This window comes from Helicoverpa armigera, chromosome 18, assembly GCF_030705265.1.
Source record: "Helicoverpa armigera isolate CAAS_96S chromosome 18, ASM3070526v1, whole genome shotgun sequence".
NCBI lineage: Eukaryota > Metazoa > Arthropoda > Insecta > Lepidoptera > Noctuidae > Helicoverpa > Helicoverpa armigera.
The window spans coordinates 8,049,952-8,073,354 of record NC_087137.1 but is presented as its reverse complement, the minus strand read 5'-3'; the positions used below and the strand labels follow the sequence as shown (position 1 = coordinate 8,073,354).

General features: G+C 40.0%; 1 protein-coding gene across 2 annotated transcripts; it reads left to right on the top strand.

Annotated features, from left to right (window-relative positions):
* The first annotated feature begins 216 nt into the window (after nucleotides 1-216).
* Gp210 (Glycoprotein 210 kDa) lies at nucleotides 217-22,853 on the top strand. Of its 2 annotated transcripts, XM_064039072.1 has the most exons (29): nucleotides 217-507; nucleotides 590-740; nucleotides 5,195-5,315; nucleotides 5,612-5,699; nucleotides 6,078-6,308; nucleotides 6,709-7,180; nucleotides 7,391-7,476; nucleotides 7,738-7,920; nucleotides 9,886-10,017; nucleotides 10,417-10,502; nucleotides 10,694-10,857; nucleotides 11,193-11,321; nucleotides 11,641-11,783; nucleotides 12,455-12,662; nucleotides 12,939-13,058; nucleotides 13,422-13,622; nucleotides 13,956-14,198; nucleotides 14,352-14,498; nucleotides 15,038-15,148; nucleotides 15,495-15,684; nucleotides 15,993-16,093; nucleotides 16,236-16,520; nucleotides 17,475-17,659; nucleotides 18,067-18,206; nucleotides 18,806-18,987; nucleotides 19,830-20,022; nucleotides 20,406-20,657; nucleotides 20,932-21,147; nucleotides 21,290-22,853. In XM_064039072.1, exons 1-29 carry the CDS (start codon nucleotides 347-349, stop codon nucleotides 21,511-21,513), a joined length of 5,145 nt encoding a protein of 1,714 aa, XP_063895142.1. In that variant the 5' UTR covers nucleotides 217-346; the 3' UTR covers nucleotides 21,514-22,853. The 2 variants fall into 2 exon arrangements, with proteins under 2 accessions (XP_063895142.1, XP_063895143.1); XM_064039073.1 differs by lacking the exons at nucleotides 217-507; nucleotides 590-740 and adding an exon at nucleotides 5,030-5,089.
* The last annotated feature ends 550 nt before the right edge of the window (nucleotides 22,854-23,403 follow it).

The window sequence follows — 23,403 nt, the reverse complement described above, 5'->3', positions numbered from 1 at the left end:
GAATGAAAATCCTGCAGTGTTCGGATAACATACTTTAATAGCTGATTTCAAACGTAATACGAAAATAGCAATGACTTTTGTTTTCTGTTGTGTGAATGGTCTTTACTTTTCAGAAGTGATAAAAACCGTAAATTAAGCGTACTGAATAGTCGATTTTTAATGGTTATTGCACTAAAAAAAAATAAAATGGAACATAGACAGCGAACTGTCAAAGCCTTCAAGTGTCAAAGTTTGAATGAAATGCGCGATTCGCCCGCCGCCGATCAGTGTGTACATTTAGGTTAGATTTTCAAAACAGTGAGTGCTAAAGATTTGATTGTTTTGATGTATCTAATACTATACTATTATGGAGACTAAGAAGGCTGCTGTTTTCTTATCGCTGTTCTGTCTTCTTGGGTGTGCATGTGACGGAGCCAAAATAAATACGCCGAGGGTGTTGTTACCTTGGTTTGAAGATTTGTATGTGAGCTTTACCTTCGAAATCATCGAGGGAGGTTGTTACACATGGTAAGTTGTTGAGAACTATATATCGAGTTATTGTTCTCTTTGTTTGTTTTTCTGTGTTTGACATTATCAATGTTTTTTGCAGGAGTTTGTCTCGCGATGACATCATAGATTTGGAGCCGCTGTACGATGATGCCATAGGGCACTGCTCCCGAGCTGCTCGCGTCTCCGTCTCCAAGTCATGTGTTCCCCCTGGCTCCGTCATCATACTCGCCGAAGAGGTCAACTCAGGCGAGGTAAGGCATTAATACTCGAGAAGGCGGGAAGTATTCGTCTATTGAAAAGTTGTTTAACCGAGTTTATTGAATTAACACCTTATCAGACATGTTTGTAGATAAGATTTGAGTGATTATGTATTTCAAACAGCTGGTAGTATTGTACAAGTGTTTATGTTATACAATGTTTTGAGATAGCAGGAGGATGAATAACTTTTTTTAGGCTTACACAGAGAACAATCATCCAGCATGCTTCCTGTATGAGAGTCGTTATATGTTTCACTGTTTCATCTATATCGTCAGGTGTTTCAAGGGCCATTTTCATGTTTATCGCTTCCTCTATGTGTTCTCGAAAAGTGTTCCAGTCAGTTAGTTTATTACATAGCCTTATTAGTCTTGATACGTCTATAAGGTTGGTACTGACTGTCATTAGTACCGGTGTATCGGTGTAACCATCATAACAAGATTCAGGTTTCATATAAAGCTTTGTTAGTCCTTTGAAAATGAAGAAGTCTATAAGGTCCGGCACTTTCTTAGTATCAGTTGGCCAATTAGTAGGTTCTCCAGTAGATATAGTACTTAATTTGTTTTTGTCTATGCTTAGTTTCAGCTGCTTGCCCCTGGTGTTTGTTAATCTGGAGCCCCAAGATGTATGTTTGGCATTCCAGTCTCCACCAGCAATATATAGGTGTCCCAAGGTGCTAAAGAAATTGGAGTACGTTGACTCGTTAATGTTGTGTTTAGGTGGGCAATACAGTGCCGTCATATTGAGGTCTCCTGTTTTGTCATGTACTGTTACAGTGGTTGCTTGAATGTAATCAGTTTCGTAGTTAGGCATCTGATGATGTTGAATTGACTTTTTGATAACAATGGCCGACCCTGCGTGGCATGTACCGTCAGGATGATTTGTAACATGTATACGCAATGTATACGCTTTTACAATAAACTTCCCAAAGCGGTTCGTGATTTGCCTATCAAGAAATTTAAAAATCATATAAAATCCAAACTCTTGAAAAAAGGATATTACAAAATATCTGATTATTTAAAGGCAACTATATTTTTTGTCACCAAAATTTATATTTGTCATCAAGTTGTATCACCTAATAAATAGATCTATCGCCACGAAATATTTTCGTTCTCAGAAAACAAAGAGTGTTCCCAGGTATGAATTACCAAATTATTGTTAATATAATGTGTAAAATATGAGATGGATTATCAATAAAATTGTAGTGCATTACATGAATATAAACTAAATTCTTATAATAATAGTTTTATTACTTAAATAATAGCTTGGTGCTCAAAATGGTAGATCTGTCACCAAATAAATCGATTAATCGATCCCTGACTGCGACTCCTTTTTATTTGTTATTTTGTCACCAATACAGTAGTTACATTTTATTTCGTTCAGTTATTAAAATAATGTATTCGTTACCAATTTAATACATCAGTTTATGATTTTAATGAAAATATGTTCAAAGGGAAGAGGAAAGGAAGGGAGCCAAATTGGCGCGCTTTCGGGCCTCAACTAATGGGTTGTAGGTTGGTTGTAGGCACGATCATACGATGCGCGATGTGAAAAATTATATGTGCAAGCATATTATCGGATTAGCCATACGCTTAAAGCTGGCCAACCCCCCACCCGAGGCAAAAAATTTACTTATCGGCCAGAAAAAAAAAAGGGGGCGTCCTACAAAATCCTTCAAAACCAGCGCTGATTATTCAGTGATTGTTATTTTTAACAATAAATATTGATTATTTTGACTTTAATTAAATGTTTATTTACTATTCAGCTAGAAATTTAATTTGAATATATTTATACTACCTGTGGAAATTAAGACCCTTGGGAGAGGCACATGGCCAGTTAAGTAGTAGACTCTTTTGGTTGAAAGGATGATGACGACCACCCTACATTTTTAGACCTTCATGAAATTTTCTAGTGAAATAATATATGATTTATTGGTGATCTCTTTAAATTAGTTTGCTTAAATACTATTACGACAAACCTATTATAATACATACAAAACCATTTATTTGGTACTTGACCCCTTATCTCCATGATTTTCGGTAATTTATTGTGGAATTGATTTTATATTGTTTGGTGATACATTTTGGTGACAAATCTACTATTTTGAGGGCAAACCCTATTATTTAAGAAACACAAAATGAATTAAATTGGTGACAGCTTAAATCATACCCTTATTTAAATGATAAAGAAGCTTGGGAATGAGCTGCTCGCTTAGTGAGTGATATCTTTTTAAATGCCTGTGTATTGTTACTTTTGACATTTAAATATTATTATCATCAGATAACATTTTATTAATGACATTCTTTTTATTGACATTTATATGTTATAATTGTATTTTTTTTTTTTTTAATTTATTATTATTTTTGTGAATGTGAGTATCGTGTATGCGAGCAACATTATATATTCTTATAACATAAATACTGTCTGGCGGGTTTGAGTATTTTTAAATGGCCTACGCAAATGTTCTGCAGATCTGGTATCGTCGTGTGACAGGTCGTTGAGCTCCCTAAGATATGGTTGAGCTACACGACGACTGATGCATGCGTGCCGTCTGTTGGGACTGGTCAGCTCCAGCCTGATGTGGCTCTTTCCTCAAAAGGCCATTCCAGACCGCGTACATGGTGACACTCACACATAATTATTTCATTTATAACATGTTTGGACTTTAAAAGAGACTATGACCCTTGAGTTTGTTTCGGCGTTTCTTCTCAGGGATCAGTCAGTTAGGAAATGCCGGCCTCAGCGTTCTTAAAATGACGTGTAAAAGTGATGTAATGTCCAACTTGCAAAATAAACAATTTCATTTCATTTCATTACATAGCAGTGGTAGCCGGGAAACTTTACTATAGAATTAGCTTTACACTGTGATTCCGAGATGAGAAGAATATCTACTTTATGTTCAGCCAAAAACAGTTCGACTTCGTGGTTCTTAGTGGTGAGACCATTGATGTTCCAGGTCGCTACCCGTAGCGTGGTCATTTTGTCAGTTTTTCAACTAGTTTAGCTATGAGGGTCATAAGAGTGCTCATTTATTGAAGAATAATATCAAATTTTTCGGTCTGTTTTATAATGATTTGTTCCAGGGTCGTGTTTATTTTTCCTGAGGTGTGATTATTAAATTACTCTACTGAAGGGACTCTTGTTAGGACCGAACCTTGCATTTATTATCTCTCCAGGTACATATTTCCAGTTGCCTCTATGTCTTCTTTAATAATGTTCACTGGTGTAGATGGATGTAAATTTTTTATAACAATTCGGAAGCATCTATTATCATTCCTGTTAAAAGTGTGCCCTATGAGCCCTTTTTCTCTTACCAGGGAGATAAGTTTTTTGTAGGCATCTACATTTTTAGTACTAATCCTAAGTTGCGTTTTGTTGACAATTTTGTATGTAAATTGCTCCTTGTTGACTGCGGCTTCCAGAAGATTTGTTAATTCCTTTAGGTCTTCAATTCCATAGAGGATAATTGGTGGGGGTTTGGCTTGTTTCATTGGTTTAATCGCCTCGTCAGCTATATCGACAGGCAGTACATCATATCATATCGATTTGATGTTTTGGTCATATCTGCAGAAGGGCTAGTAGATAATTTTCTTTTCTTATTCCTATTACAAGGCACATCTGCTGATTTCACCTCTTCATTAGATGTTTGTAATTGACAGTTTCCAATTGGCGCAGATTTAAGCGTTTGCAGGAATAGACCAGGATGGAGTGCCTGTTGAACAAGAACTTTCCGGCCAGCAGGATTTTCGTGGACAGGAGCTTGGTTTCCGACTCCAGTGGAATGTTATTCCGAAGAGGTTGAGGATATGTTTAAAATTTCATTTTCACTCATTTTGTCCCCAATAGAATTGTTCATTCACAGGATCTCATATAAAGACAAAGACATACCCTTTCGTATTTGATGACAAAACGTGATAATGAGTCTTGCCATCACCATTGTGGAGGATGCACAGCAGTATTTACCAACACAAGAGCCGGGTCAACTACTCTTGAGCTGTAACATTATCCGAAATTTCGTTGGAAATTTGGATTTTTAAATGGTCACACTGGTTAGAAGTTGTCAACACTCACTCGGTGACAGTAGTCACAAGCAGCTTTTGTCAACTGTCAGGTGAAAATAATTATAATGTGGGTAGTTAAATTTTAAACTGTTTTGATTGCAATTGTTCCTTTAAGTATTTTGTGGTTTTAACGTGATGAACAAGCTGAATAACGTTTATACAGTTTCTGCAACACTTTTGATATGTTTTGAAGCACAACTTCACAGTATTTTCACAATTAACGAAATTAAGTGGAGAGCATGCGTGCTTTCAACAAGACGTTTTCTTTCAACCTTTCAACTTATGTTAATTAATTTTGATTTAAAATATTCTATTTTCAATTACAAAATACTTTACTAGACATATATTCTCATGGACTAAATAATATGTTCCTCTTTCCTTTCATGTAGATTCTTCGTGGCGATGTGGACATAGACAAGATCAGGTCTCTCAAAGTGATGAGTACAACATGGAACCTGTTCCTGGAAGAAGCTCCTGAGGCCTTTGAAGTGGTAGCCTATGATGATCAAGGTATATACAATTTATAGTTATATGCATGTAAATGGTACAGGTTCATATAGAAAACTAGATTTATTTTTTTGATGTGAAATCATCAAATGAATCCCTTGACCCTTACTGCCGTAGTTGCACTGTGTGTGAGGTTGTGTCTGACTCTTACAGATTAAACTCGCCATTTTGTGTATCCTAAATTATAGTTACCAGTTCCTTCATGATATTGTTGCTATAACCTTGGTGTCCAGCTTAAGAGAGCGAGAATAAGATTCTCTGGATAAAGTTAAACTAAATGACTATTGTGTTTGTTGTAGGAAACACGTTCTCCACCCTTGAGGGAATAACTTTCACATGGAGCATAGAGAATCTCGGCAGTAATGTTGGTGAAGAACCATTGGTTACGTAAGTACATTATGGAATGATCACTCTAAAACAACGAGGTACCATGTCATTTTGACAATGGTTTTGGTACTTGCTTAACCCACTTAAAATATATAATGTACATCTTACAGATCAAAGTATATCTTGTTTTGTCTTACAACTATTTATTTACACTGTTTTATTTATTTTGTTGGTGTCTCAGATTTAACATTTATCACGTGTTTCCATTAGTGGCTTCAGCCATACTTCACAAGCCTTCCTTGATCAGTCAGCTATTAATACTGAAATAATTTTCCTAATCACAAACAAACATTCACTTTGCTTTATAATTATAAATAAATATATATATAAAAATAGAGTATAAATTAGACAGTGACATCATGTTTTCCTATCCCCCAGGCTAGTGAGATGGCGTGACACAGACTACGAAGCCCCTCGCGGTGTCACAGAACTCGAGGCCCGAGGCCTTCGGTCCCACTCCGTCCTGTTATACGGTCAGGCCATGGGCGAGTCCCGAGTGACAGTGTGCCTTGAAGACATCTGCACGGACTTTGACCTGCAAGTCATAGCTAGTGTTGTGTTGATGCCTGCTGTGGCTAGCATTGTGCCTGGTGATACGCTGCGGTATAGGTGTGTATCTATTTATATTTTATGTGTACAGAGAAAATAAAATTGTAACTGCATACTATTTTACATAAAAGCATTCTGTAGTAGTGTCATGTATTTTGTTGATATAAGTCTATTAATAACATAAATCTATAAATTGTGTATTCATAAGGATAAAGATCGTAATAAATCTCATTTACCGAACAGATTTTTCCGTAAAAAATCGAGCGGAAAATTCGCTTGTGTCAAAACGCTATTAGAATCGCTGGCATGTTATTTTATTTGTTGCAAACATTTGTCGACTTTTAAGTTATTAGTCACCCGGAAAATAATAAGCCGAATTTTATCAAGCTTTATTTTTATTCTCAACATTTATTCAATCAAAATTGTATGTTTATACTAAAAATATCAAACTTTTCAACAGGGTTGTCCGCGCCCGCGCAGGCCGCCTCACCGTCCAAGACATATCCGAAACAATGTACTTTTTAAAAGTACCAGATGCCAACATAGCTTCTCTAGAAGATTCCATCAGCCTCGTCAAAGGGACAAACTTGGGCTCTACAAGCGTTTACCTCATGTCTGGGGCTACCGAAGTAGCCACTGCAACATTAACCGTAGCAGAACCGCATAGCATAAGAGTGTCACTACGTCCCTCAAGCTTATTAATCCGTGGAGAACCATTCGTCGTTCACTGTGTAGTACTGGATAATAAAGGGCATCCGTTAACAGCCGGTGACCAGATTCTGATAAGGCTGTCAGTGGAAGGGGAAGCCAATGTGGACTTGCTCCAGTCGACCGAGAACGGGACCCTGACTGATGCTGTCGCTCAGAATGCTGGGCCTTTGACTATTACTGCCAGATTGTATTCTGTTGCTGGGAGGAGTGTGTCGAGAAAGGTATGTCTAAAAAAATTTAGTAAACTACAGTTTAGGGGCAATAGTTTTAGGGGTACCTATCATTGGCAATGAAACATATAACTAAAATGCAGTACTTAAAGCTCATATTTCATTATTAATATTAGTTTTGCCAGGAAGGGGTGGGGTTTTACATGTTTAGAATGTTTATTCTTTTGATCAAATATTTTCAATATTTTATGTACTTTGTAGGTAGAAGGAGAGGTATCAGCAATTGCAGTTGAACCTTTAGAAATAGTACCACCACATCTCTATGTTGCATGGACGGACAACATTCAGTAAGTAGAAGATTAATATTTTATTCTACAAATATATTTTACAAAGAATTTTTATTTTATGGGATTTCATCAAATTATTCCCTTGTGCAGTGTGTAAAATAGAGGAATGGTTTTGAAGACTATCAACCAAGTAACGTGGATTTAAGTATCCCTTATGTAAATTATATTAGTGATTGACATTTAGCTCCAAATAAAGTATGTAAAAAGTTATAGAAATCCGCAGAGCAGAGAGCCTTTTTTAATTTTCATACTTACTTTCAGAGAAATAAATCTAAAACACATCGGCGGTGGTGACGAGCCGGTGACATGGTCGGAGATAGAGAGCGAGGCAGTGGCCGGCCCGCTTTCCCTAACGTCCGACGGCGCGGTCACTATACGAGGGACCGGGGAGATCGGAGTACGAGTGCAGTTGAAGAAGTACCCGCATGTTAAGGCCATTGGCAGGTATGGTTATATTTCTTTTTTTGAAAAAAAAACTTGTTAAGTAACTATTTCATGAAAGGACAATGGGCGATTCCGGTCCAAATGTCCACCACGAACGAGACCTATATGGCTAGATAGCCCGTTAAATATAGAACATTTTTTGTTATGAAAGTAAAAAAAAATATAATGCCAGAAAAAAGTTATAGCAAAATCAAATAAAACATTTTAAAGATTTTTTCAACTTCATTTTTTCAATTACTTTTCGTGATTTTCGATTTTCGTACTTTCTGTAACTTTTGACAAAATAGAATTGTTCATTATTAGAGAGAAGACACCAAAAGTTACATCGAACTTTCTTAGATCCAGGCACCGCTGAGTATATTTAAGCACTTCTGGCACCTCAATTGGTTAGTGATTCGTACATCCATCGGGCAAAAAAATATGGGCTGTTTATATGCAATCTGTCTTACACATCTTAGTTTTAGTTAGATAAAGTGCGGAAGTGGAATAAAATAAAAAATATTGGTATAAATTTCAATTTGATACCTTTATTCGTTCGTGAGAAATAAGGTAGTAAGTTTCATTTTATTAAAATATTTTTTTTTTTATATTATATAACTAAAAAAATGAGATTTTCGAAATTTTTCTTATATTTGCATTATATGAAAATGCTTCATGCCAAAGGACAATGGGCACTTTGTATGAGATTTGGTACCCGCTCCAACAGTAACGTATGATATATCATTAGAAAGGTATTTACGTGAAGAATAATAAAAACTAGGGGGCTTGCCTCAATTAGCTGTCCGATCCGAGTAACGATAAAAATTGAATCGACATAGAAACAAGTATGTCATCCATATATGCAAATTCATTAAGTGGCATATGTCGTCAGTGTAATAATTTTAAACTCAGTTAATAGACATCTTACATTGTTTGAGATACACTCTATTATAATCTAAAGGTTGTAATAGTCTATGGAGTCATACTACGGAAACACAATCGTCATCTGATTTGACAAATTCATCTTTTTATAAGAAGAAATTCATCATTATCTCAGCACCTCTTGAGGAGCAAGATTAAGTCGTAATATGTACTATGTTAACATCGTCTCCTGACTTTTCAACCTTTATTGATTGTAAATACTGAAAGACTCATCAAATACATAAGCTAGTTCTGCGTGAACTGCAAAGGTTTGCACAGTCTTTTTTTAAAGCAGTCGGCAGGCAAACATTTTAAGAAAGCCAAATTCCTGTTTTTTTGTTACTTTACCAGCTTTTATTCAATACAGTTGGATTTAAGAACTACATCTACGTTGATGATTTATGAACATTACATATTCTATCAGTCGATGTCACGCGAAATGGACAAGGATTTGGGACTAGTCGTCATAGTAAACATTTTTTGTCTTGCCAAGACCTATGCAATGGTACTAGAATCAACACTGTTGGACAGGGTACCAAAACGCCCATCGTCCTTTCAAGACTCTGAGTTTACGGGAAGTATCCTGTAGGTTTTGCGAGTGTCGAAAATTTGTTGAAAATATCGACATAATCAGCTGATCTTTTGATTGGCTTGGCTTAGAAGTTTGATATTTTCACAGCTTAAAGGGACGATAGACCTGAGTATTTCATGTGAATTTCAGCTTGATACGTCCACGCGTTCTTGAGATAAAGGGTCTTGACAGACAGACAGACAGACGAAGAACAAAGTGATCCTATAAGGGTTCCGTTTTTTCCTTTTGAAGTACGGAACCCTAAAAATGAGTTCAATTTCATATTCCTAGCTTGAACATTATTAGAGTTGCCATTTATTTAGACTGAATAACAGACGTTATGATATGAAATACTAAGTGTTATGATTTTAGGTATGTTTCTTGCTGATTTTATGATAGAAAATAATAGAAAAAAAAATAGTACTCTACATATATATTTTTTTTTACCAATTTTTATAAATTCCTACATTTACACCTACATTATTTGTTCCCAGAGTATGGTCAGCCCCATTCGAGATGCTACAAGTATCGACGTCAAGCTACGCGCGAGTCGGCAAGCCACATCACCTACACATCGCGCTCACCGCCACCAACGCAGAAACCGGAGAATTATATAATTTCCATACGTAAGTTTTGTTTTTTTACAAATTCTATCTACATGTCTGTTTTATTGTAACTCTGCCATTACTAGCCTGCTGGAAGACATTTCATAGGAAATAAGTTGTGCCTTTGGAAGTACAAAGTAAACATTCTACCCTAAAATTTTTTGTAATAACACCAAAAATAGTTGACAGATATTTCAAGGAACCCGAACTTCTCATTAGTTCGTCGCGTTTTGGTCTCGCACACCGTTCGACCTAGGAGAAAGCCTGCATTATGGCGTCTCCGCTCATCTTTCTTTACTCCGTGCGTTAGAGACTTAGCGCATGAGTGACGAAACAAGCCGCGTGGGTTCCTGGCTTTCATTTGTTTGTTCGAGTTAGTTCCAAGTTTGAAAATAAATATGTACTTGTCTTCTCTTTTAGATGCAACTGTGGGTCCTTTGCTGTGACCCTTCTGGAGGGGCCGGAACCACAAAACGTCACAGTAGCAAAATGGGTGAAGCCTGTCGGTGAGTACATCCTGTTTCTCTTTTTAATCGATTTTTTTTCTATACATAAAAACTTTTGCGTTTATAAATTAGTTGGATGCTTTCTGAACATTCATTAGTGTTAGCTTTTCAGGTGTGAAGGATTTTTTTTTTTTCATTTTTTTTTTATTGATATTTTTTGTTGATTTAATGTATTTTTGTTTTTCTTACAGAGGGGGCTTGCTGCGTACTAGAGTGTGCATGGAACAGTCGCGGCGTGTCGACAGTGCGAGTGTCTCGCGGACGTGTCGGCGACACGACACGCGTGGCAGTGCGAGCCGCCCCTAGCCTGCTGTGGCCGCTTCACGCTGCGGCATTACCTGGCGCTACACTACCGGTAAGTTATGTACCATAAGAGGTAACTTTAAAACCTTCACGATTCAGCCCGTAGTCTGGAAGTTGGTGATTGATACGCCCGTGTATCAGACAGCATGTCAAAGTCGGTCCTGCGCCTGATCTCTCTCCGGTCGTGTTTGATTGCCGCCCCATCGGACTATGAGAGTGAAGGAATAGTGAGTGCACCTGTGTCTGCGCAGGTGGCTGATATCCTGATATGAGAACAGCCGCCGTGGCAGAAATTGGATTTGGACGCCATTATATTATAATACCGCTAGAGCCGAAGTACCTCTTTTTCCCATATTATTTATTAATTCAATTTTTTTTTGTGTCCAGATTCTAGCGGAAGGCGAAGCATTGTCCCCGCAGTCGCTTGACACGAGAGTAGCCGAGATATCGCCGCGAGAAGGTCGACGACCTCACCGCTACCCGGCCGTACAAATGTTCACGCTCAAGTGTCGTAGGGTATGGATTTCATATATATATTTTTGAAAATATACAAAAATAGGATTACCTAAAGTAAATAGAAAAAAGTTGGATATATAACCTTTCACACTTAACTTTTTACTTCGGCAGCGATAACATTTTTTTTCCCGCTTAACTTCTTTTGTTTTTCTTCAAGATCGAATTTCAAACTTTTGTTTTACTAGGGAGGTCAGAGAAACCATTACCAAAGATAACCATGATTTTTCTCACTTGTGAATAAAACTCGATTTTGCTCACTGTTTTTAAGCAGCAAAAACTACAAGCTTTTGAAGAGAACAAAACGTATTGTTTCGTATAGAAAGGCGAGTCCCGCATCGAGCTGACATCAGAAGCAGGCGAAGAGCGCGAGTCAGTGTCACTCGACGCGCGCTGCGCTCCGCACGTGTCGCGCGTACGACTGGAGCCGCCCGAGACGCCCGGCAACTGCTCCACACCGCCCAAGTGCGTAAATATAGCATTTTTATTTGGTAGGAAATATTCAAATGACTACTCCCTCTGTGGGTGCAGCGTGAGGGAGTGTCAAACTCTTACTGCCTAAAACCCACCATGTTCCTTCTTAAGCCCTTCATGTGACCCCCATTGGGGTTAATGACATTCTTTTACGAAGGCATGGAACTAAGCGCGCCGTCGACATGGTTCTGTTGTCTCTTAGGACGGAGACGCAAGTAAGAAGAGCCACCCGAAGCTCACCGCCCACAGATCCAGTATAAACATGGCACTTTTATTTATGAATTCGTTTTATACTAGCGGTTTCACCTTTTTTTTTTTCCGACGTTAAAAATCATCAAATGACCCCTCCCGCTGTGGGTTAGCAGCGGTGAGGGAGTGTCAGACTCTTACTGACTAAAAACCGTCGTGTTCCGTCATAGGCCTTTAATGTACCAGGGCCGCGGTATCTCTTTCGAACAACCCGCAGCCCCGGCAGGCCTTGGCCCTGCTGGGCCCCGCTGTAGCGGTTTCACCTGCGCTCATCAATTCAAAGTAGCCTATAAATTAAATTTTATATTTTTCAGCAATTATATGATCAATAAAATTCATTCTGACTGTGCCCAGTCCACGATTTAATTTACACCAACTACTTTTGACACCAACTTTACCAAAATTGCTTCCAGAATCTGGCTGCGTCCCGGTCAAGAGCTTGCAGTGAAAGTGACGCTCCTAGACTCCATAGGCAGAGAGCTTCTCGACGAGAATGGTCCCAAGATGTCCTGGGAAGTGGAGCCTCATCATCCAGGGTTGCAGTATAAAGCTGATGATAGACTGTTCGTGGAAACTCATCCTGAATACGCCCCTGTGCCTGTGCCGTTTAAATATTTCCAAGTAAGTGCTTGTTTATTAAATAGGACTTTTAGTATTCAAATGAGGTATATTTAAACATCCCTTTTGCTCATCAAATCCTCAATACAGCTTTTACGCACACAATGTTTACAATATGAATGCAAAATGTAGGAGCAGGGCGCATCATTTCAGCCTTGACAAGTACTCTTTACGAGAACATAGTTAAATTAGTCCTTATCGAATTTTGAATACTTTATCAATAACTGCCACAAATATCAGTGTTGCCATTCCTTAAGCAAAATGTTTTAAATTTTACAGGTAGTGGTAGCCGATGACAATGCTATCGGATGGCATGGTGCGCTAAAAGCTAGCATCCCCGATGCTTCGGCGTCTATTCAGGCGAGGGTCGTTGCTCCTTTGAAGTGCGATCCACTAAAGGTAATGTATGAGGTTCTATATAGTCTATGGTAGTCTATGATAATGGAATATCTTCTTCAATGAACCTGTTACGATAAAAATAAGTGTCGAATTAATTTATTTAATTTTCGTTAGTTTTATTTACTAAACCAGACAAGATTTTAAATATTTTTTTGGTGTTTGCACATATACCAAAAAAAAAAAACAAATATAAAAACTATAAAAACAAGGTAAATGCACATAACCTACTATAAGTATATGAAGACAGAATGTAGACATGTCTGTAGTGAGGATGGTTTATTAAAATAACCATTTCATCAATCTTGTAAGTGTACTACACTTTTTCTTCGTTGTGTGTCAAACATAAGCATTTATTATTCCCAGGTGAACATAGCATGGGAGAGTGAAACAGTGAGCAACATAGCCACAATCACAGGAGGCAGTGGTCGCTACGCGGTGGAAACTCCTAAGGGTGTGTCAGCAGAAGTCGAGGGCGGCTCCCTTTCTGCTAACGTTCCCGGACCGGGGTCTTATGATCTGGTGGTCACTGACCTCTGTGTTCAGGGGGAGAAGCAGCTGATTGAGGTCAGTTTTGTACACAAATATCAGAAATAAAAAAATATTTATTCATTTGTAACACCTTAAAGTATCTTGACAGGAATTATCCTAATATGACAGCTAGGACTTAACACTATGTATTTAAAAACTACATTATTTACAAAAATTATATTAAATACTACTTACTGGGCAACATGATAAATGCTTTACAATGTAAAGTACGTCTCGGTATGCGTTCAAAAATAGACGTTCTAAATCGTTACCGACTCGACCGATGGCTGCATCTGACAAAATCGCATTTCGGCCGCGAGCGCTTTGGTGCTCTAACTTTATGTTTATTTCATGTTTTTTCACAAACAGGTCCACATCGAAGAAGTCCTAAGCGTGGAGGTGTCAACATCTCGCGCCGTAGGCGTGGGGGCTTGCGTGCCCATCACCGCGCTAGTGAAGGGAGTCTCCCACCGGTACCTCGGCACCGGGCGAGCGGCCGAGTGGCGGGCGGCCGGGCCAGTGGCCGTGCGGGACAACACCATGTGCGGCCTCACTGAGGGCACCGCGAGGGTGCGAGCGCTGTATGGCGGAGTGTGGAGCCCTGAGCTGGAGGTGAGTGTTATATAGCAAGTGTGTAACTCGCAGATAATGTAGCTATCTAATGGTGTGTGTGTTTTTTTTATTTATGTCGATTTTGGCCAGATTTTTCGACACACATTGCGTTACATGGCTTTCCAGTACTAAATGTGATTCCAATCTCGTCAGGTGCTGGTGTTCCCGCCGCTGTCGGTGCTGCCGCGCGTGGGCCGCGTGCCGCCGGGCGCGCGGCTGCAGCTGCGGCACGCGGGCGGGCCGCCGCCGCACCTCGCCGCGCTGCACTACCGCGCCGTCTCCGGCCTCAGCCATGTCGAGGTATAGCTAACGTCTAACTTTTTGTCACCATGGAAAATTGTGTTAGTTGTATGTAGAAACCATTTTTAGGGTCCAACGGATGACGGAGTCGCATGGGTCGCATGCGCGAATTTACGCTATGCGGAATTTAGTTGCTGACCGCCATTGACTTTTGCTTCGGATGAACGCGCGCAGCCGCACTGTTTAGACGGCGGTGGGGCGGGCAAAATGTTCCGCGCGGTGCATGGCGGTGCGCGCGGGCACGCGTGGTCATATACACAACAACGCTGATTTGTTACAATCGTAAACCGCGCCGGGTCAACCGCGCCATGTCGCGCGTTCATCTGAACTTAGCCTAAGTCTTCCCGCAAATACCATTTCTATGAAACAAATAATTTCTACTATTTCTACTTCTAGAAAACTGGGTGTTGTATCAAAAAATTAAACACAAATCTGACACTGTTAATAATGTTTTATGTGAATTTTGTTCTTAATGCTTGTCAACCATTTGTTTAACTTTATTTTTTAATAACACCGTCAATATCCTTTTTCCTTCTTAGGTGACATCATCTGGCTCGGTACATGGATTGTCGCTCGGTACATCGCGTATCAAGCTTGTGGCCACCGATATATCTAATGTTGAGATGGCCAGCGCTGAGTGTGAAGTCGAGGTAACATTTATATTCTTATTGAAATAGAATTAATCTTAAAATTCAGTGTAAATGTTTTGCTGGTAAATAACACCGTTTTCGAATTTTAAAAAAATCTTGCATTTGATACATAATTTTAAGTCATTTGAAATATTATATTTGCATTAATAAGTTTGAATTGAACAAAGATTCGGGGTTAAAAAATTAGAGAGGTAGAGGTATATTATTACTGTGAATGATAAGATCATCTCTCATTTGTTAAGTTGGGTAAAATATATTTAAAATATATTTGAATTTCCCGGTACCAGTCAAAGTATTCACTTTTTGACCAATAAATAGATACTAACATATACTCAAATGTATCCAGGTGATACCGATATCAGGCGTCCGAGTAAAGGCGGCGACACAGAGCCTATTAGTAGGGTCTCCGGGCCCCATATGGGTGGAGGCTGGAGGCCTGTCGGCTGGGGCCCTGGCCGCATTGCAGCCCGCTCCCCGGGTGTCTTGGTCGCTGAGGGACCCGACCGCTGCCAGGCTATATACTACACATGCTGATGGTAAGTATCGCACTAATATTGTAATGAAAGTTTGTGTGGTTTTAAGTTCTTCTTCGTTATACCTCCAATTCAAACGTATTAATATAAAAAGAAGAAACATACTTTGACTTATGTTTAAGATGACGACTCCCAATACAAAATACTATTAAATATTATACATAGGAAGTGGTGAAGGGCGGGCGTTTTGATCGTTCAAAAAGTGCTGATTTTCAGCTAAGTTATATGAAATGGTTTAGATTTTAATACGAATCAAACCTTTGTTTAATTTATTTATATTCATATATGTAATATTTGATCAATATTCACAGATATGTTGGAGAGATCAGTTGCCGAAGGTCTTTCAGTTCGGGTCGTACCCCTCAAGCCAGGAGTCATCACAATCGACGTTAGAGTACGAAACATGGGACAGGTAAGACTATCGATTTCTAAAATCCATATTAATTCTAACATAAATTTGAATAAAAAAATTTGTGCAATATTTTTACTTATGTAAAAGACAATATTCTCTTTTCACTCCAACCATGTATATAACCTGTATTAAATATTCACAGGTAGCCGAAACCCGTTCCTGGGACAGTACAATCGAAATCCTCGGTCTATCCGACATCCGGACATCAGTCGAAGGGTTATCCAAAGAGTTATCTTCCGGAGACAGGCTGGCCTTAGCCGTCAGTTCAGTGATCAGGCTCAAGTCTTTACCCAGGGGAAACTGGAAGGCCTATGGGGACGGTGCCTTGACGGTCAACCAAGCTGGGGAAGTGACTGCGGTGAGGCCAGGCTTCGGAGTCATATTGGCACAGCATAGAGATGACAGGAATAATATTTATAGGGAGACGGTGAGTGTTTTGCTTTGTCTTAGCAAGCAATAGCTTAAGCAAACTGCAGTGTAGTCCATGCAGTACGCGCACAAATGTTTCACCCTCAGGCCTCCTATAGTACAAGTTGCGCACACAAATGTTTCACCCTCAGGCCTCCTATAGTACAAGTTGCGCGCACAAATGTTTCACCCTCAGGCCTCCTATAGTACAAGTTGCGCGCACAAATGTTTCACCCTCAGGCCTCCTATAGTACAAGTTGCGCGCACAAATGTTTCACCCTCAGGCCTCCTATAGTACAAGTTGCGCGCACAAATGTTTCACCCTCAGGCCTCCTATAGTACAAGTTGCGCGCACAAATGTTTCACTCTCAGGCCTCCTATAGTACAAGTTGCGCGCACAAATGTTTCACCCTCAGGCCTCCTACAGTACAAGTTGCGCGCACAAATGTTTCACCCTCAGGCCTCCTATAGTACAAGTTGCGCGCACAAATGTTTCACCCTCAGGCCTCCTATAGTACAAGTTGCGCGCACAAATGTTTCACCCTCAGGCCTCCTATAGTACAAGTTGCGCGCACAAATGTTTCACCCTCAGGCCTCCTATAGTACAAGTTGCGCGCACAAATGTTTCACCCTCAGGCCTCCTGTAGTACAAGTTGCGCGCACAAATGTTTCACCCTCAGGCCTCCTATAGTACAAGTTGCGCGCACAAATGTTTCACCCTCAGGCCTCCTATAGTACAAGTTGCGCGCACAAATGTTTCACCCTCAGGCCTCCTATAGTACAAGTTCCATGTACGGAGCGTCACTACACTCGTCGCGCGAGAACGCGAACTGGATGACGCTCGTGACTCAAACACGTACAGTTTTGGTTCGTGTGATCGTTGACGTTATTAAAGCTTTCATATTCTCCAGCGTCCGTAAATATGTATTACAAAATATCTATTATAATTTCGTTAAATTACTTCACCCTCCAGGCTATCCACGTAGAAGTGGCAGTACCTACATACTGCACAGCGGAACCTTCAGGCGAGCCCCACGAGACAGGCGTCCGGCTGGTGATGAGGAACTCAGTGGGGCGGGCGCTGCTGGCTCCGCACGCTAACGTGTCCGCGCTCGCGCCGGTAGCTGCGTACTCGCGACCTGCACAGCTTACTGACAGGTAACTTATACATACAAGTACATAGTACCTGTAAACTAGTTAGGCAAACAGTACGAAACTCGTCCTCAATCTGTGTCATAAAGTGCCCCCTCGCATCAGGCGGTCACACCGCGCACTGTGGCCGCGTGTGTGTGGTGGTGGTTCGTTGTCCGTGCGCCGGTCAGAGCGTGGTGGCTGGCCGCCTTATGCGCAGGACCACAAACAGGTTTGAGTTAAGCATTTTTTGATTAAGGGTGCATCTACACGCGGGTCACTTGCGCATGTTATCTTGCTCCATCTACATGCACCGTAGTACTAGACGCACCCTAAATAAAAATCACGTGAGCGCATAACTGCAAGCGTTACGTTAGCGAATTTGATCAGCTACTGATCATTTGATTTAATGTCTATTTTTTTTTCTTTCACAGTGTGTTAGGAACCGAGCTGTTAATACCTAACTTGGACTCTGCGGGCGCTTTCATGACCTTCCAAGGCTCCGTTAGTGGCGTCACGTTAAAGGACGAAGTGTGGGTCACTGGGACCGATCTGCGAGCTGACAGGGTTGTTGGTAAGTACTTCTTTAGTCCAATAGTCGGTTTTATGAACGATCGAACGGACCGAATTAATTTTTGACTATGAAATGGAATTTTTGTGTAAAGTGTTTCATGCTCAGTTAACTAATCTAATATTTGCAAGTTAAGTTCGAATAATAATATTTCCACTGAAATGTGATCCAATGTAACTGAAACGAAACTAGGGCCATATTGATGTAACGAAAATGAATAATTTCCGAGAATTTAGAATCGTGATCTTTAAAAAAAACTTGCCTCCACACAGAAGACTCAAAAGTTGACTCCCAAGTAGGGCTGCCATCCGTCCGGGTTTCCCCGGATTTGTTCTCGTTTGGAGGCCGTCCGGGGGCCGTCCGGGCGGCGTTTCAAGAAGTGTCCGGGGAAAACCCGGACACTTTTCATGTAAGGAAGCACCTCATTGAATTTAAGTATATGTTAATAGTAAAGGGATTACAAATTAGGTTCGGGGGAAATGGGAAATGCGATTTACGGGTTTTTTAAATGTTTGTCCGGGTTTGGCGAAATTCGAGATGGCAGCCCTACTCCCAAGACATGTTTATGTACATTTTTTGATAGAAAAACTCTTTATTCCCAGTAACAGCCGGCTGGGCGGTATGCCTCCCAGGCGTAGGCTGGCGGGGTCCTGCCGGCATCACTCTGTGGGCCGGCAGTGACGTCACGCTGGCCGTGCTAGCTCGCGACACCCCCACTACGCACGTGCTGCGCCTGGACCGACCCCTCAACGTGTACACCTTGCATCAGGTGCAGCTCGACAAGGTAATGACGGTTTTTCACAGATTACAGTTGACTAATCGTAGAATAAATGTAGGTATTAACATACGTTGTCGACCTCGATGGCGCAATGGTCACCATGCCGGACTGCCGAACCTGAGGTCCCGGGTTCGATTCCCGGTTCGGTCGACATTTGTGTGATGAACATGCTTGTTGGCCGTGGTCTGGGTGTTATAATATGTATGTATTTATAGATATGTATATGTGTAGCTATATGTAATTTATCAGTTGTGTTAGTACCCATAACACAAGTTAATTAATAACTTACCATGGGGCTAACCCACCGTGTGTGAAATGGTGTCCCGACATTATTTATTTATTATTTATTTATTTATATAAACTTTTTTATGAGTAAATAAGTTGCATATTCGGTTTGCCCTACCCCAATTGAATCACTCTGTCACTCTAAGGTTTATTGTAAAAGAACTAAACACTGGGTAACACTGAACTAAGTTCTTCGTAAGTAAGTCTGTTTTTCCATGTATCAAAATTTATTTAGGTGCAAAAAAGTGTAATTGAAGGAAATTTTATAGCAAAACGGGTCCTTTCACAATTTTCTTTCGTCTTTGTAATAACGTTGCCTTTACTTCAAGCCAGTATAAATGAAATGCAAGTTTTCGTATTTGGAAGCCCTCAATCTATCTAGCAGTCTTCATCTTATATCTTCAACATTCTTTTCCCAACCTTTCTTTAAGCTTTACATTTTCACATTTAAAACTAACCAGCATTTTAGCAGTCATTTCATATTATATGTTCAACATTATTTTCCCAACCTTTCCTCAATTTTAACACTTCGCATTCAAAACTAACCACCATTTTTCTCCCAGATGGATTTCATCCCCGGCGAGTGGCCATCCGCATTAGTACCTCTATCATTCACATCCCCGGGCCTAACATCGGGCCCATTGCTTTGTACTGAAGAACAACGGTACGCGCTAGAAGGCGCCACTATAGAGCTACCGTATACCTGCCGGACGAAGATACCGCATACCGCCGTGCCTGTGTTGGATGTTATTAATGGTAAGGAATTTATTATGTTGTTGGTTATATGAATAGTGTATACGACCATGGAAAATATGAATAGATTGTGTGAAAGTCTAGAACTATGGTTAGAAAGAATGTTACTGGTGACAGAAGAGTATGGTCGAAGGAAACATCCTGCACTGACCCCAAATAAATGGAGGATGATGATTTGAATGTTTCTACCTATAATAGGCGTAGTGAACTATATTAGGCCTTATCTTGTGTTCCCCTGCTCAATATTTGAGAAAGCAAAAAAAAATTTTTTTAATTCTGTTTCAATTCTATTTATATCTTGCAATCATGTTTCTAATACCCTTTTACACCATAAATGATGTGTAACAGCAAACGATAAAAAATTCTAAAATTGACTCAATTTCCAGGACAAATGGGCTGCAAGATAATCCCTGCAGTCCCAATCACGGATGCTTCAGAAGTGGAACTTTGTGCCGAATGGGGAGCATACAGAGCCTGCACTAAAGTACTACTACTACCTCAAATACGTCTGTCTACGCATAAAGTGTCGTTGCTAAGTCCTCCCGCGACTTTCACTGTGAGCGGACACCCGCAAGCTCTGAAGTTGGTGAGGTTTATCCCCTCGCCTGGACTCAAGTTGGATACTAATAATGATAGTGGTAAGTGATTTTAATTGTTCAGTGGGTCATATACATTTGATCATCCATATAACGTATTTGTTATGATCATCATCGGTCCCATAGTTTCAGTGCTTGTTATAAACATTTTTTTTATTTGATTAATATGTAAGACTGGATATTGTATATTGTTTGTGTAGGCTAAATGCTGGACTGATAAAATTTCGTTCATAGAAACAATTCAAATTGATATGTATCTTAAAATCTGCAATTTTTCCCTTTCTTCTGTATATCAATATTTACTACTTCTCCACAGACGAAATAATAGTGACAGTGACCAACGAAGCATCAACCTGCGGCCACGGCTGGATCTCGGTGAAGTCCAAGCTAACTGCGCAGGAGTTCCGCGTGGACGTACAGAGGGAGTGCGATGTTGCTTGCGGCACGTTACTGGGCGCTCTGTTCTCGCTGCTCAAGCCGTATTTGTCGACTGTCGTCACTGTAGTGGCAGCTATTGCAGCTTATATATACAGTAAGTTATATTATACATGATGCAAGCTAACTGCGCATTAGTTCCGCGTGGACGTACAGAGGAATATTACACGACTATTTTACTTTTCAGCAACACCTCATCTATCATTTTCTAAATTCTAACCATTTTACCTCTTTTACAGTTACACAAAGGCTACAACGAAAATCTCGCATCAGGATGCCAGTGGACCCCAACGAGACCGTTCTACCCACAGAACCGTCTCCTCGCATCAATCGTTCAAGAACCTGGTCTCGAAGTCCTTTCGCATCCAGTGGACCAACGGCCCCAGTCTACGGAGACGCTAGCATGTTACCCGAACAAAGTTTCTCACCCAATACCACGAGAAATTCTTCTCTATTCCTATAGCGTTGGAGAAGAGCCAGCGATGGGAGACGGAGTCTCGTTCAACGCATGCAACGGTATTGCAAGTCTTTTTGAATTTTAAAATTAGGAATATGTGTGACGTATGTTGAGTCTGAAGTTAGGTGTGTAGCCTTAGACTCCTTAGACTTGGAAGTCTAACAGCCAGTTTCTTCATCAAAAGTAAAAGTCAAAGTAATTTCTAAAGTAAAAGTAACGGTCAAATTCGTTTTTTCAAGGCTAAAGTGACAGCAAAACTGATAGAAAAAATTAATTTGACCGTTACTTTAGACATTACTTTGACTTTTACTTTTGATGAAGAAACTGGCCGTAAGGAGTCTAAGGCTGACTATCCACGTATTTTTTTTTGTAGGAATATCTGACTTTTGTAGGACGTGTTCGCTGCACTATTGCTATTAGTGTTTTGCATTTTATTTCTACAAAAAAAAAAACCGTCAAAAACGACTTATAGTACTCAGCAGCTAACTTCAGACTTGCAGTAGTCTATATTTAATTCATAAAGATTATGTGAGACAGAATGTTGTCTAACTCAAGTCACTATGGCAACATTGTTAAAAGTCGCGTTTTATTTGTCGACTTGTAAAATGTCGTTAAAACTTTGAACTGGCAACTCAACGAGGTAATGGTTCCGCCGTATCGGTGTATTGTAACGTTAGATAGTGATTAAATTGATGAAAGACGAAAGTATGGTTGTGACGAACGAGTGCGCGTAGTATAACAAGAAAAATAGCTTTGATTCTACAAAGCAGAGACGAGAAGATTGGAGCGGAGATGGTTATAAACAACCAATTGAATTATTCTCTATTAAAGGTCTCTGCACACAGCGGGCGCGGCGCGGCGGGACGGGACGGCGACGCGACACTGAGCAGTTGTAATGTACTAGATATTACGGAGGCTGCCACAAAGAGCCGTCCCGCTCGACGCGACGTGACGCGATGATCTAGTACATTGTGTCGCGTCGCCGTCCCGTCCCGCCGCGCCGCGCCCGCTGTGTGCAGAGACGTTTAAACATCTCGGCTCCGTCTTCTCAGTGGTATCCACTGAACGTAGAAATTTATCTTCTCGTCCCCACTATAGTGAACTACGGGTCTATAAATAATCTTTGATATGAATGGTTTTTTACACAGAATCGAACGCGGTTGTAAAAACGATGTTGTTTTTGGTAGTATTAATACAATGCTTAGTAATATTTTTGACGTCAAGTTTTTCAATAGGTAGGTAGGTATTCAAATTATCCGGTATTCCATTTATGTGCAAATAATACGTATATATTTAATCTTGACTGTAGTTTAAACTGTATCTACTAATATATAATTAATTCCTAACTCATCGTATTGGTACGCATTTTTCATTTATAGATAATTTAAATTTCGTTGACATTGAAAATACAAACAAACTACATAAAAATGTCCTCAGTCAGCGTTATATAATACAGCTGCAAATATCAGAGGCAGGAATGCCACATAAGCGTTCTTTTTGCGTACTACTAATATATATATATATATATGTATCTAGACACACGGCAGTGTGTCCGCCAAGTTCGAGCAAAAAAAGCGACACACCGGCCGTGGGTTATATTACACGAACCATTTCGGGCCAAATTCGACCCCCCTATAACTCAAAATCTATTTTATTTACGCATATCAAATTTCTAGTATCTGTTGAGACCCCCTCACTTATCTAAAATACAAAATTTCATTAATATACCTATTATAGGTCTTGAGATATTGACGTCAGAAAATCGCTATTTTTAATATACACTCACTGACTGACTGACTGACTGACTGACTGACTCACTCATCAAAAACCTAGACCACTTCCAATGGTCGTATTGACTTGAAATTTGGCATGGAGGTAGGTCTTTATGTCAAGGTA

Coding starts and splice junctions, on each gene's coding strand:
- Gp210 (XM_064039072.1), top strand. CDS start 347: ATGGAGACTAAGAAGGCTGCTGTTTTCTTATCGCTGTTCTGTCTTCTT. Junction 10,018..10,416: donor GAATTATATAATTTCCATAC/GTAAGTTTTGTT, acceptor CTTCTCTTTTAG/ATGCAACTGTGGGTCCTTTG. Junction 16,094..16,235: donor GAGTACGAAACATGGGACAG/GTAAGACTATCG, acceptor AAATATTCACAG/GTAGCCGAAACCCGTTCCTG.